The sequence below is a fragment of the Trichosurus vulpecula genome, chromosome 5 (genome assembly GCF_011100635.1).
Source record: "Trichosurus vulpecula isolate mTriVul1 chromosome 5, mTriVul1.pri, whole genome shotgun sequence".
Lineage (NCBI taxonomy): Eukaryota > Metazoa > Chordata > Mammalia > Diprotodontia > Phalangeridae > Trichosurus > Trichosurus vulpecula.
In genome coordinates this window covers 15,592,438-15,606,293 of record NC_050577.1, presented here as the reverse complement: position 1 = coordinate 15,606,293, position 13,856 = coordinate 15,592,438, and the positions used below count along the sequence as shown (strand labels likewise).

Here is a 13,856-nt window from a genome sequence, read left to right as displayed (position 1 = left end):
TAGAGTACACTCCTCCCATCCCACCCCTCCTTTAAAAAAAAACCCTCATACAGTTTAGATAATTCTGAAAATGATCAATTTTCCTGTTTTCTTAATTGGTTTTAAAATGATACTTGGCAGTTTTAGCAGAGAATGAGCCTCTCCCTTTCATCCGTGGAACATCACTTAAGAGTTTAGAAACTTTTCTAAGGAACCTGAATTGCTTCCGTCTGAACGGTCTCTGTCTAGCACTTGGCCTTTCGGCTGAGGCAAGTCTAAGCCCAGGCTCCTGAGTGGCCACAGCTTTGCATTCTTAACAGATAGGTGCTTTATTCTAAGTACTGCTATTTTAATTTTTAGCCTTTTAGTATGATTAAATGCTATACTGTTTTCAATTAAGATTTGTTCATTGGGAGTGTCTGGGCCTACTTAGGAAATCTGCAAATGAGCTTAATACTCCTCTCCCCGTCCCCTAGAGCAGGATTCATTTTTGTCTACATGTTGCCCCCAGTGCAGCTCAATAGAAGAAGGAATAATTCTTTAAGTTTAGTTTGCTTAGTATGTGGTTTTATTTTTTCTTCCATATTTAGCCTTTTAAGCTAACCCAAATGAGCATTACTTTTCTGTCTGGAATTCAGAGAGGTCCTGGAATGGCTCGGAGATAAGATACATTCACTGGCAAAGTGCAGGTTAGGATCTGTCTGTCCTGGACAAAGAAAGCTTTCCTTAGGTGCACGGCCAGCTCAAAGCCAGCTCCTCTTCTCCAGATGCCTCCAGGATGTCTTTTCCTTCTGACTCAGCCCCACATACTCCCACCATGGCTCATGGTGTGTGTGTAACTCTGGTGTGAAAGTTGACAGAGTTGAATGCCAGCAGGGATTTCTCTTTTTTTTTAAGCCAGAAATTACCTTTAAAATGCAAAGATTAGATAGCACAGTTGTGGTTTGTACAACACACCTCCGAGGCATGGTAGAAAAATGCCATTGCTGGTATTCTAAACTAATTAAGGGAAAAAGGACTTTTTTTGAGGCAGAGGAGACTAAAATTCTGGACCAATCTCTGCAGCTTGTGTCCTCTCTCTGTTTTGTTAACCAAACATTTCTGTTTAGGGAAGAAAGCTTTGTCACTCTAAACAACTAGAGATCTCTAGCAGTTTTGGCCAGGGGGTATTTGGCAAGCTAGAAGCACCTGACTGCCAGTTGAACCCATGAGCTTAGAATTATGAACACCTTCCTCTAAAATGTGCAGTACTTAAATTCTACAACCATTAATGTGGACAGGCACTCAGAGGAAGTGGTTAAATATAATCATACTCTAAATTCCTATCAACAAGCTTACAGCTAAAATTATGGTGCCTTAAATTCGGGTTCAGGGGCAAACTATAAATTGGAAATTAAGAACCCTATTAGTTAATTTTTTTTATTTCACATTCCATCAATATCGAATCTAGAAAGTCCATAAGCTGAGCTGCCTGTTTTTCACATGGAAGTTTTCTTCTCTCCCCATAAATAAAAATAAACATGAAGACTCAATGTAGATGATCCCCAGGGAAGTCCTTAACAAAAGGACATTTCTGCCCTGTGCTAAACCTGTAAGCTGAAAAGAGAGTTCTTTCAATGATACAAGAAGTGACTCCTCCAAGCCAGGCTAGATTCCACAAGACTCTGATTAGAGACCAGAAGAAATGTGAGTTTGGTTAGATGCATAAATCATCCATCTCCAGTGAGGTCCGAAAACTCCCCTCCTGGCTGTAGGCCATGCTTCTTGTTTGAGGTCACTTGTCTGAAAGGTCCAGCCAGTCCCTAAAGTGTTGCCACTGCCCAGTTTCCAAAGCTTTCAATGTTTTCCATGAGTTTTCCACACCAAGTGCATGAGAGAGTGTGCTTGGCCCTGAGCGGCAGCCATCAGAGGCTTCAGACAGGACTCAGAAAATGTACTGTGGATTAATTCACTGCAAATCCAAACAGAAAACCCCATAATAACATTGCCGGATACTAGCTGCTTCAAAGCTCTTATTTTATTCTCTCTCGGCCTCTAATGGAGAACACGCCAAAGGCTCCTCTTCTGGTGGAAATCCAAGGATGAAGTCTTCAGGCAGTGACTCTGGTGCGATCTGAGCTAACTGATCATCATAAGTGCCCAGAGTCCATAACTTTTCCAATTCGTAGATTTCTCGGGTCCCGGGAAGTATCAAATGAATCACAATACTGCCTGTCAGGGAGATGAAAGAGTTACAAGAAGAATAAAGACTGGATTTGCTCCTAGACTTGTGATTCTTAGCTAAGAATGAAAGCAACTGGAGGAGCAGAGTCTGTGAACACAGTTAACTCTCAAAGACTACTACCACAGGGACACCCACCAGGGCTTTGGCAACAATTTAGACTGAGACCCTTCCAAGGCCTTTTTCTCTAAGAAGTGACCCTCCCATCAGAGGCTAGTTTCTAGAACCTAAGTAGTGATGGTGTTCACAAAAAGCAGTTTTCATTTTGAAAGAATTTGACTTTTTCCATTGCTGTAATGTACCCCACCAGTGTAGAACTAGCAAAAGTGTTTTTCTAACCCCAAACTTTCCTATTCTTTCAAAAAGGGGGAAAGGATTCAGAGAGAGTGGAGGAAGGAAATCTTAAGTTGGTCTTTAAAGACCAACCAAGCCTTTACCTAATTTTTTGCAGACAGCTAAAAATTACTACAACTACTGCTAAGCAAATTACCAGTATTAAAAGTGCTGTGTAGGTGTTGGCACAGGTTGGCTATGTTTGCATACAGAACAACTCATTTCTTTAGCTAATGAGTGTTTTCCTTAAAATAACACTGCAAAGTAAACAATACAAGCAGTCATGTCTTCGTCTTCCCGAGAGTGAAGCAGAGAGGCTGAATGGTTTCACCAAAGACAGAAAGGAGGCTTCTGGGCTCCAGGTTCACTCTACTTTCCACTAAACCATACTTAGCTCTCTCTAACACAGACCAAGTGTAGCCTGTCCCTCTCCAACACAGGCTCCCTGTTTACTTTACTGTAAATAATTCTTCTGGTTATTAGGACTCATTTAAACTACTAATCAGCAAGACTAACTTTGCCCCCATAAAACACACATTCTCATCTGAGCAATCCATCTCCTCAGAGTTGAAGTGTATGTTTGCGTTATTGTTTACATGCATCCAAAAGCAGGGGTTCCTTTTTCAAAAACTGATTTTATAGCTACATCAAAATTCTGATGTGCTCAATTAACAATGCTGATCAGAACAGAGCCACGATAATAATTAGGAAGCCAAGTTCTTAATTCCAGAAAATTAGGAAACCATAACTACCAAAAGACACACATCGATGTTATTTACTGAAAAGAGGAACACAACCAGGGAAGGACGGGGAGGAACATGCACAGACACACAGACACTCTCTCTCTCTGCATAAAAAGATCACTTTAAATGGGGTATGAATATAAAGTGTACAATTTTTAACAAATCTAGCCAGGCCAACATGGTGGCTCATGTATGCTGGTCTTCATCTTCCAATTTCTTACTAGACGGTAAAGGAAAGATGAGCTTTCCATGTGCTATCTCTTACAGATCAATTTTAGATGACAAACAAAGAAGGGGTTATATCCAGTTGTTAGCTAGAAGCTGTAAAGGGCTCACACTGGCCTGTTCCTTGGTCCTTCTGCCCCAGTAGCGTGGAAAGAGCACCTGATGGACGAGGATGGGCCCGCCAAGGCCTTCCTCATTTCCTCTCTCTGCACCCAGCCCAGGGCTCTGCACAGAGCAGCTCAGCTGCTACCTTATTTTGTGAGCTGGGCTCCTACTTTCACTTCTCCTGGATCTGTTTCCTCACCTAGAAAGGATAGGGTGAGCCTAGATCACCCTTCCAGCACTAATATTCTTGGAGTCTACCTGACCCTGTTCCCCTTAATTTGGACACCAAGGTGGCAGAACTTAAGTATGCCTCCTCTAGTGACCCACCTGGAGGTCTGTCATTTCCAGAGCTCATCTTCCCCAGCCTTCTCTATACCAGCCCTGTCAATGCCAGGCTTAAGCCTGGAGTTTTCTGACTCTTCTTCCTTTCCCTTACTTCACCAACTTCTCAAGCCTCTTCCAATTTTTCCACATCCATCCTTTCTAGGTCAAGACCACTGCTACCCCCTTGCACTTGGTCTCCTGGCTCCAACAAATGTTTTTCCAAATTCACTGTCCCAATTTTCTCCGATCCCGTCAGTTCTCTGGTCACTAACCTCGAATACCATGCTCCATCATCAACCACAAAGCCCCTACCCACCAGCTTCGACTCATGAAATCTTAGTGCTGGAAGGTACCTCCCACCCCCCTTACAGAGGAGGAAACGACGCCTTGTCAATGGGCATCAAGTTAGGAAGGAGCTAAGTGGAGATCAGACGCCAGAAGCGCTGGCTCTCCATCCCAGGGCTCCATCCTTGGAACATGCTTTGCATTTTCCTGCCTTGGCTCACTCCCTTCCCCTCCATCTGTGCTTATTAAAGAAAGGATCGTCCACATGTTAAGACCTAGGTCAGATGCTGTTGCTGCTGCTTATGCAATGACACCTTCCTGATGTGCCTGGGTAGCAAGGATGTCCCCCCGAAACGCTCCATGTCTGCACCATGCCCATACATACCATCCTCGGCCTCGTAGTTCACTCGTTTCCATCATATTTTACCCTTAGGCTGCATGTTCCCAGAAGACAGTGAATGTCTCATTCATCTTTGGATTCCGCTCTCCCCCTCCATGCTCTAGCAAAGCACACCACCTTGCATGTAGCAGGCTTTTAAACATTTGTGGAATGAATGAATGATGGGGATGAATGAATGGTGGCAAGCCCCCACCTCAGCATCTGGGTCCAAAGTGGGGAGGAGGCATAGCGGGATGTTCAGGGGAGGGGAGGTGTGCACACCAGGCTTCCTGGTGGGTCGTTCTGTAAATCTTTGTTTTAATGTTTAAAACAAATTTCAGTCATTTTCCCTTGGTGACAGGCATGCTGCTCTCAAAGACCTACTTCCTGCCTACCAAAAACAGTCTGAAAGGAGTTTCCAGTACCAGCTGAGAGACTTCTTTGCTGTATATCACCCCTGAAACAGCCTGAGTCTGTAAAATGTCCCCGAGACCCTCCCCCCAACCTTACCAAAATCCACACACAGCCAATCATCCGCATCCTTCCCTTCAATCCGAACAAAAGCATCACTCTTGGATTTCAGGAACTTATGCTGGAACAAAAAGCCAGATGAGCACAAAGTACACCACTCTTCTTTACAAGGTCCTCATGGCATTTAAAATTCATGTATGGACCAAAAAGGGGTATTTTTACTTGGGGAAAGGTAACCTCTACCATAAGAGAACTGTTCTGGAATATCCACTAAAGCTTAAAAGGAAATTCAGTTACCCAATGGTCAGGGTCCTCCAAGATGGAGATGATCCCTCCTCCCCCTTCAAAGCTAGAAGCACTGGGCTGCTCCCACTGGTTACCACCCCACAACTGTAAGGGAAGGGGCCAGATCTGGAACCCTGAGTTCTGATTCACTCTCATCTTCCAAAATGAACACATTAACAAATTAAGGCACTCTAATGTGGGAGGCAGATATGCCCTAAAACCCAACAAGAAACAGTCTGGAGTTTGTAAGGGGAGAGCCAACGTTCAGATGTACTCTCTCAGGCTGAGAAAGCCTACTCTGAAAATACCAATTCAGCCCAAGTTACAGAAAAGTGTTGGCCCTCTTCAGCACAGGGACCAGGCCCGTCTACGGAGCCTCTCCACTACCCCATGTGCACAGCAGGGACACCAAGGGCAGTGTGGACATCATATCACCCTGCAGGCTTCCTTCCATTTTAGGCATGTAAGGCACCCCCTAGAAGAGTGGCTGAGAGCTCAGGGTCTCCCTGAGACCATTCTCCAAGGTGGCAGGCAGTGTCAGCAGTCTGTTTTCCTCCTCCTGAGAGAGTATGTGGCATTCCAAGATAGAGAACTAGATGGTAGCTTAGATACCCAATCCCCTCATGTCCCACTGATGAGAACCTGGGGCCCAGAAAGGCTAAGGAAGTTGTCCAGGTCACCCAGGCAGCAGGTAAGAAAGCCCAAATTCAAACCTGGGGCTTCTAACTCCACATGCAGAGCCCTCTCTCCTCTGCCTGCTGTCTGCTCCGGGAGCACTGATGGGACCCACATGGAGCACCCCCAGTGCACGCCCCTTCTTCACTGAGATGCAGAGCAGAACATTCATAATGAGTAGGAACACACCATTTCACAACAGGCTCCAGGGGCCAGCTGGGCAGTGGTCTGGGTTACTCCTGTGACCCATCTGCCAGACTGTTCCCTAAAATCACTTCCATCAGGGCAAGATCTCAGTGGAGAGCTCAAAAGAGCAGGAAATAAGGAAGCCTGGGGCTTTGCTTCTCTCCCCCTCCAGGCAGCAGTCCCTTACAGACGCCTCCCATATGGTCATCATCCATACAGTCCTCCAGAAACCTCTGGACTAGACAGAGCCCTGCTGACTTCCCAGCCCCAGGTCAGCTCCAGGCTGTGATGACATCCACCCTTTTAGTACAAAAGAAAGTGTGACATCACTTACCATCTTCACTATGTACTGGGCCATAGCCTCTAAGTGTCTCGGGGAGGTTCCACTCACAACCACAAAGTAATCCGTATATTTCAGTTCTGGAGAAACCTGGATCACACAAATATCTTTTGCATTTTCTTGCCTCAAGAGAGACACCAACAGGTCGATGTCAAATTTGGGTCCGGTGTGACCTGGAATACATACCCAAGTATGTGTAACTAAAAGACCATCTCCACCAGCAGGTGGGCATTCACTTAGGCCCCCGACCCTGGAGGAGGGCCAGGGGGCCTAGGGTTTCTCCCCAGATCCTATCCCGACACAAAGCTCTTGTACAGAATTATCTGGGGGCCCCTTAGCTCTACTAATAAGAAACACTCAGATGAGCCCAGGACACAAGGATTCTCTCACACAGAGATGCAATCATAAAAGGGAACTTTTAGAGACTTAGTTACACAAATCTAGGTTAGCAGCAGCTCTATCCACTTCAGGACTCTTCAGACCAGCACCATGGAGTGCTAGCAAAACAGTCTAGACCAAGAAACACCCCCTTCACCCTGGTTTACATCCTCCACCTCCATCCTGCTCCACCCTCACAAGGTCTCTTTCCCTCAAAGTCAGCATCAGTCCCCTCCACAAAGAGATGCCCAACACCTGGTCTGGGGGGATGGGTATGAAGAACAAGATGCTGCCCCTGCCTTCCAGGTGCTCACAAGGTGATCCCAGGGACACACACACAGCTATACAGCACCGGTCCAATGAACAGACGAGTGGAGTGGGATGGTTTTTCTTGGAGAAAGCGTCACATCCCTAAGGCTTGACAAGGCCCGGGGTACCGAGGCACACCTCTGGACCACCTCAAGGCCCACAATGGCCACTCTGCTCACCTAGACTTGAAGCAGGGCCCATACCGGGGCAGGCAGGAGCCTGACCACGAGCCTGCAAAGACCTCTGGGAGCTGAGCCAGGCTCTCCTCCCCATCAGTCAGGCCATGCTGCACCCTCGATGGCTCCAGGCTCGGCCAGGGTGCGACTGAACATGAGGCTCTGGGGGCCCAGCTCAGAAGCTGGAGGGACCCCAGGGGACTGTCTGGCCCAGCTCCCTCCATGACATGTGAGCAAGCATGTCCCTGCACATAGCACTGTGCTCTCAAGGTTGGGACCTGAACCCAGGACCTTTGACTCTCAAGGCATCACCCTTTCCATCAGCAGCAGGTGAAGCCGGGACACACAGCAGGAGGCCTGCCGGCCAGGTGGGGCTGAAAGGCCAGGGAAGGCCTGAGGGCCGGGGGGGGCCATGACCCGCTTGTAGCTTCCGCACAAAAACACAGCCTAAAAACCCACCCTCCATAATAAAAGGCGGAAGGGGGGTGGGGTGGAGGGGCCAAGCTGGTCCTCGGGCCCTGAGCGATGCTGCCAGAGGCGGAGGCTTGTGCCAGGTTAGCTGCTGGCCAGGAAACAGCGTCTCCCAGAGCCTATGGGGGCGGGGATAGGTAGTCAAAGGGGCTAGCGTGCTACGGCTCCTTCCACAACCACCCTGGGAAGCATCTTTACCATCCCAATTCTACGACTCGGGCAGCTGAGGGCTTAAAGGACTTGTCCAGGGTCACACAGCCCGGAAGCTGCTGAGGCTGGATTTGAACTTGTGGCCCGGAGTCTAACCGGGCCCAGTCGGCTGCACATAACAGAGCAGCGTCCGGGGATAAAACGCTGGGCTCGGGCCGGGGTTAAATCCTCCCTCTGTGCCACCCCAGGGACACTCTCGGCCTCCCCGTGACTCAGTTTCCCCCCCTTGTCGAATGAGAAGAACTCGTAGCGCCGATCACGCGGCTTCGGGAGGTTCAAAGACGCCACGTGTAGAAGCGCTAGTAGCACCTACTATGTGCCGGGCCTGACAAGCGCCAGGGACAAAGACCTCGTCCTCTGGGCCTCACTGGGCTCTGACCCCCTTAGACGCTCCCTGGCTAGGTCCCCTCTATGGGGATTGGCGCCCTCAGCCCCGCCCGGCGCCCTCTCGGGCCGGTTTGTTCACGTGGCCCTGCTCAAGTGCTCGCCACCCGGGTACGTCGGCATCACTCCCATCTTACGGACGAGCAAACTGAGGCTCAAGACCGAGGCTGGGACACACGATCCCGGCCAGCGGCATCCCCTCCCCCCCTCCTCCTCCCGGGCCTCAGTTTCCCCGCTGGGCGAAAGAGGGCTCCAGGCCAAGAGCCGGAAGGGGCGGGCCCGAGCCGGAAGCGGCGGCCGCGGGCGACCCCGTACCTGCAGCGGCCCGCTCCGCTAGGGCGTCGGCCTGGTCTCGCCGCGCTCCGCTTCGGAGCCCGCGAGCCCCCGCGGCCGAGGCGAGAGAGAGGCCCCGGCCCAGCCGGCTGTGCACCTGCGGAGGCGAGGCCCTCGTGCCAAGCCAGCGCAAGCCGGAGCTGGGCCTCAGCAGAGGCAGGACGCGCGCCCAGCAGCGCGCGCCCAGTAGCAGGCCCGGACCCATCACTGCGCGTGCGCGGGCCGGAGGGGGCTTCACGTGCCCCGCCTCGAGCGGCCACCCCGCCCCTCCTTCTCTGGGCCGGAGTGCGGAGCCCTCATTGGCGCTATCGAGGGCACTCGGCGGTTTGCGATTGGTCGCTGCAGAGGCGTGACGTTAGCGCCGGGACCACTGCAGTTCCGGCGGGAGCCTTGCGCTAGTGTGCGCGTGCCCGCGCGCTCGCCCTGCTGGTTGGGGACGCGCTTCGGGCGCGTGGGCGGAGGAAGGGGATTGCGTCACCTGGGTCCTGGAGGGCCCTGGCGCTTCGGGGTTTGGGAGGCCCCTTCCTCACTGCTGCGGGGACCCAATGCCATGAAGCACTTATTAAGCACCTCTTGTGTACCAGGCTGCCCACTAGGGCCGATAACCAGCATTTCTAGGGCACTTACTGTGTGCCAGGAAATCACTGCGCGCTGAGCACTTCGAAGGTGCTGGTAGCATCTCCACTGAACAGCCGAGGAAACTGAGGCAGGCAGAGGTCGCCCCCTCCCCGCCCAGGCCCTACGCTCTGTGCACCCCGGCGCCCCCTGGTGGCCTCTGGGGACAAAGAAAGGAGCAGGTCTGCCCGCAGGGGGCTTCCAGAACTCTTTTCAGACTTTTCTTACCTTCCTGCACGTGGTGGTCCCCTGGCTCAGCCCCCAGGCCTGGGACACGCCACCCCTACCCCAACTGTGCTCCCCAGGCTTCCCCCAGACCCAGCTAGAGTGGGCTCCCGCTTCCCCTGTTTTTGTCTCTTGTGTGCTTAATTGTTTCTTTTCTTAGATTGTGAGCTTCTTGAGGGCAAGGACTGTGGCTTTGCCTTTCTGTGTATCCCCAGTAACTGGTATACAGTAGGTGTCTAATAAATGCGCATTGCCATTCTGTGAACGAATGGAAGGCTTTCAAGCAACCCACCTAGAAGCATTTATTAACCACAAACTGGCTTCCCAGCACTGTACAAGACTGGTTAGAATCCTTATAAGCCCAAGTTCTTGATGGTTTTTGTGCTTTGGAACCCTCTGGTGGAACCCACCAGCCATCAGTCTGGTGAAGCCTATGGACTCCTCAGAATAAGGATCAAAAATAACGGCTTAAAATACAATTTCAAAGGAAACCAATCACATTGAAATCGTTACCTTTTTAAAATCAGAGACCCTACTTTGATACCCAGCTTTAAAACCATCCACCAGCAAGCGTTTAATTGGTGTTCATTATGTACCAGGCACACTGTCTTTCAAGACAGCTCTGAACTCACCGTGTGCAAGAGGCCTTTCCCTGTGCCTGGGCGCCTGTGCCTCTGCCTCAGGGTTTGCCTTCTGTCCACTTTGCAGAAATCTCACAGATACTGGGTTATTTCATGTTTGTATCTCCCAGTAAAATGGTGCCCTTGAGGGTGGAGAATGTAAGTAGCCTTTTTGTGTCTCCTCAGTGTATGCCTGGCATACAGTAAGCACTCAATAAATGTTTGTTGGTTGACTTCAAGGCTCTGACAATACCCAAATTAAATAGCAAAAGTAAAACCATTGCTGGCTTCAGAAAACTTACGTTCTAGAATGGAACAGAGTGGTTAAAAGCACTGAATATGTTGGCAGGCATTCGTTGACCACCTACTATGTGTCATGCACACACTATGTCAGGTGCTGGCAATACAAAGACAAAAAACAGTAATTTCTGCCCTCTAGGAGCTTATATTCTAATAAGGGAGACAACAGGTACATGTAGAAATATGGGGTGGTGCCTGAACTTGTGATTTCATTGGTTAGAAAACTGCAGGGCACAACTCTCTACCAATGCAGGCCAGTCAGTCAATAAACATCTATGAAGCACCTACTATGTGCCAGGCACTGTGTGAAGCACTGGGGATACAAAGAGGCAAAAAGACATTTTGTGCCCTTGAGGAGCTCTCATGGAGGACAACCCTGTGCAAATGAAGTGTATCCAGGATAATGGGAAGCTTTGGCAACTTGGAGAGTTTTAGAGCATCATCTGCCATGGAGGTGAAACGCCTGCCCTGCAGGGCCCTGTGACCTCTGTATGTCCACGGAGGGGCTAGAACACAGGACTTTTGGGCTCAGGCTACTGTGCTGCTTTATAGAGACTCTACCAAAATAAATAGAAGAAAGCAATCGAGATCAAGGGACACAACTACGAGATGATTGGGGAGGATTCTGTCAATCAGTCAAGCCACATGCATTTATTTAGTATCTATTGTATACCAGACACTGTGCAGGCGGTGGAAGGGGATACAAGGACAGGTGAAAGCTTCATTCCCCTCCTTACGTAATATTAATTAAGGTGAGATCTTTTTACAGTTTTTTAGCACTTATTTAACCAAGTGCCCTTGACAAGTCCGGCCTTTGTTTCCTTGATTAAATTAGGAGTCCTTCATGACCTCCTTGCCTCAAGGGAAAGCCTAGTCTACATGGGTTTGAGTGACATGTTTGTGACATCAGAGGCTTTTAGGCCACGTGGGTTTAAGTCACATTTTTGTGACGATTTTAGGTCACGTGGGCTTTGCTCCTGAACGAGATATATAAACCCAGAGGTTGGCATTCTCCCTTGAGGCTCTCACTCCTGGACTTTGGGCAGCCGCCATAAGAGCTCCCCGGCTCGTCCATCCAGATGTTGATGGTTTCTTGATAATTATGAATTGTGATCTGTTTATGTTGTGTATGTTTGTAACTTGTTTGTATTTGCTCTGAAGTTCAGGGTGCTGGCTTTTCCTTCTGAACTAAGTGAGTTTGTATGTATATGTTGGATTAAAGGAAGATTGTTAGCTCCTTAATGTTGCTTTCCTGAGTAAAGCAGATCACAGGAACCTGTGCCGGCGGTGTTCTTCTTGTTGTCGTTTGCCCCCGTAACAGCTGCCAGCCGAATTGTTGCAACACCTTACAGAGGAGTTTACTTACCTCCTAATTTAACAGGGCACTTTGTACCCATCCATAAGCCCCAAAGTACCAGGGGCCTCTTTGTTTTCCAGCAGCTTAAATTCTGTGGAGGAGACCCCCACCCCCCACTCTGTGCGCATACATGTTTGAACACACACACACACACACACACACACACACACACACGCTCGAGAGTGCGTGCACACACATACACACCTTCGCACAGGGGACAAGGTCATCGGGGAGGCCACCATGTTCCCCCTAACCAAACCATGCATGATCTCTGTGTTCAGGCATACCCCCTCTCAGTCAGTCTGAGGAGAGCAGGTCTTCGTGTAAAGGCAGTGCTTGGGCTGGACTTTGAAGTAATCCGAGGGCACTTTACATTATTATTTCATTTGACGGGGGCATAGCATGGCGTGATGGGAAGGGCATGGAATCGAGCTTCAGAAAGCCTAAGTCTGAATCTTGCATGCTCTTGGGCACACACTTCTCTCTGGGCCTGCTCTCACCCTAAGCCTTGGTGGCCTATATCCGAGATTCTTACCCTGCCCCAGCAGCAAGCGCTACAGGGGTGTGCCACTATGCCTGGCTCAGAATGATGGCTATAACAGCGTCAAACAAAGTACACAGGATCATAAAGGAAATGCATTACATGGAAATGAAGTCAGCAAAATGCTCAAAACAAAAAAAAAAAAACCAAAAAACCCAAGGTTACAGAGCCCAGGTTAAGGACCCCTGGGCCAGACAACCTTTAAGATACCTCTCCTCTTTAAGAGGATGATCTGATGAGTCAATTTAACCATCGTTTATTAAGCATCTCCAACATACAAGGAGTGAAGCTAGGCACTGGGGATCCAAAAACCAAAACCAAAAACCCAATTGTTCCTGCCCTCTGGGGGTTTAGTTTCTACTTAGGGGATGCAGCAGGTAAGCAGCCAGGACCCTCCCAGCAACCCTGTGTAAGCCAGGCAGGCCAGGGTTTTTTGTTCCCATGTTCCCAAGGGAGGGCAACAAGCTGGAGGTTACATAGCCAATAACTGTCCTAGGCTGAGTATGAGCCCAGCTCTTCTCAGACTCTAAATCATGGCCCTTTACGCTTTTACAGGGAATTAACACAGAGAGATATGCCCAAGGAGCCATTTCCTGATAGATGAACTGTCCAAATATGGAAACAAACTTATTTCAAAAGTAGAATAGTAAACTATTGACAACTTCATGAAACACTGCTTCAAATCAGGAATAATAAGAAACGCAAATTAACCAGCTCTGGGTTTCATTCCACGCCCCTTGAAGAGGCAATGATAAATTATACCCCACCATGGCTGCCCCTGCAGTTAAAAACCGATTGACATCACTGGCCAAAAGGAGGGGTGGAGTTGCAATTAAGACCCATGAAGTACCTACCCTGTGCAAATTGGGGGGCTGGCATTCTCCTGTGGTCTGACAACCAGTGGGCATATAAGCACGTGTCAGGTAATTGGAGGAGGAAGAGAGTGTTGGGGAGTGGGGGTGGGTCCGTACAGACTTCCCAGGAGGAGACACCTGATTTGAGCCTTGAAGCTAGGGATTCTGAGGGGCCCCTTCAGCTCACTACAGGTGTGGGGGCTGCTTGAACAAATGCCTTCCCAGGGCAAGATATGGAACAAAGACTTCGAGAAACAGCTGGTAATCCAATTTGGCTAGAACAGAGATAGTAGGGAGGTGGGGAATACTAGATAAACTATCTGTTACCAGGAATAACCTACATTTCCCTGCAAATGAGAAACATACGTACACACACACACACACACACACACACACACACACACACCATCCTGTTCCATGTGACAGCTAAGAAAGCTTTGTAAATAGACTCTTTGGACCAAGAGTTCCTCACTTTTGTGTCCCGAAGCCATTGGACCATCAGCTGGGGGAAGTCCATGGGGTCACTTCTCAA

At 49.3% G+C, this 13,856-nt stretch overlaps 1 protein-coding gene across 1 annotated transcript; it reads right to left on the bottom strand.

Moving 5' to 3' along the window:
* Positions 1-524: 524 nt before the first annotated feature.
* MALSU1 (mitochondrial assembly of ribosomal large subunit 1) lies at positions 525-9,038 on the bottom strand. The gene is made up of 4 exons (XM_036761170.1): positions 8,795-9,038; positions 6,546-6,724; positions 5,105-5,186; positions 525-2,190 (listed from the first exon to the last, which is right to left on the bottom strand). Exons 1-4 carry the CDS (start codon positions 9,015-9,017, stop codon positions 1,997-1,999), a joined length of 678 nt encoding a protein of 225 aa, XP_036617065.1. The 5' UTR covers positions 9,018-9,038; the 3' UTR covers positions 525-1,996.
* Positions 9,039-13,856: the final 4,818 nt, after the last annotated feature.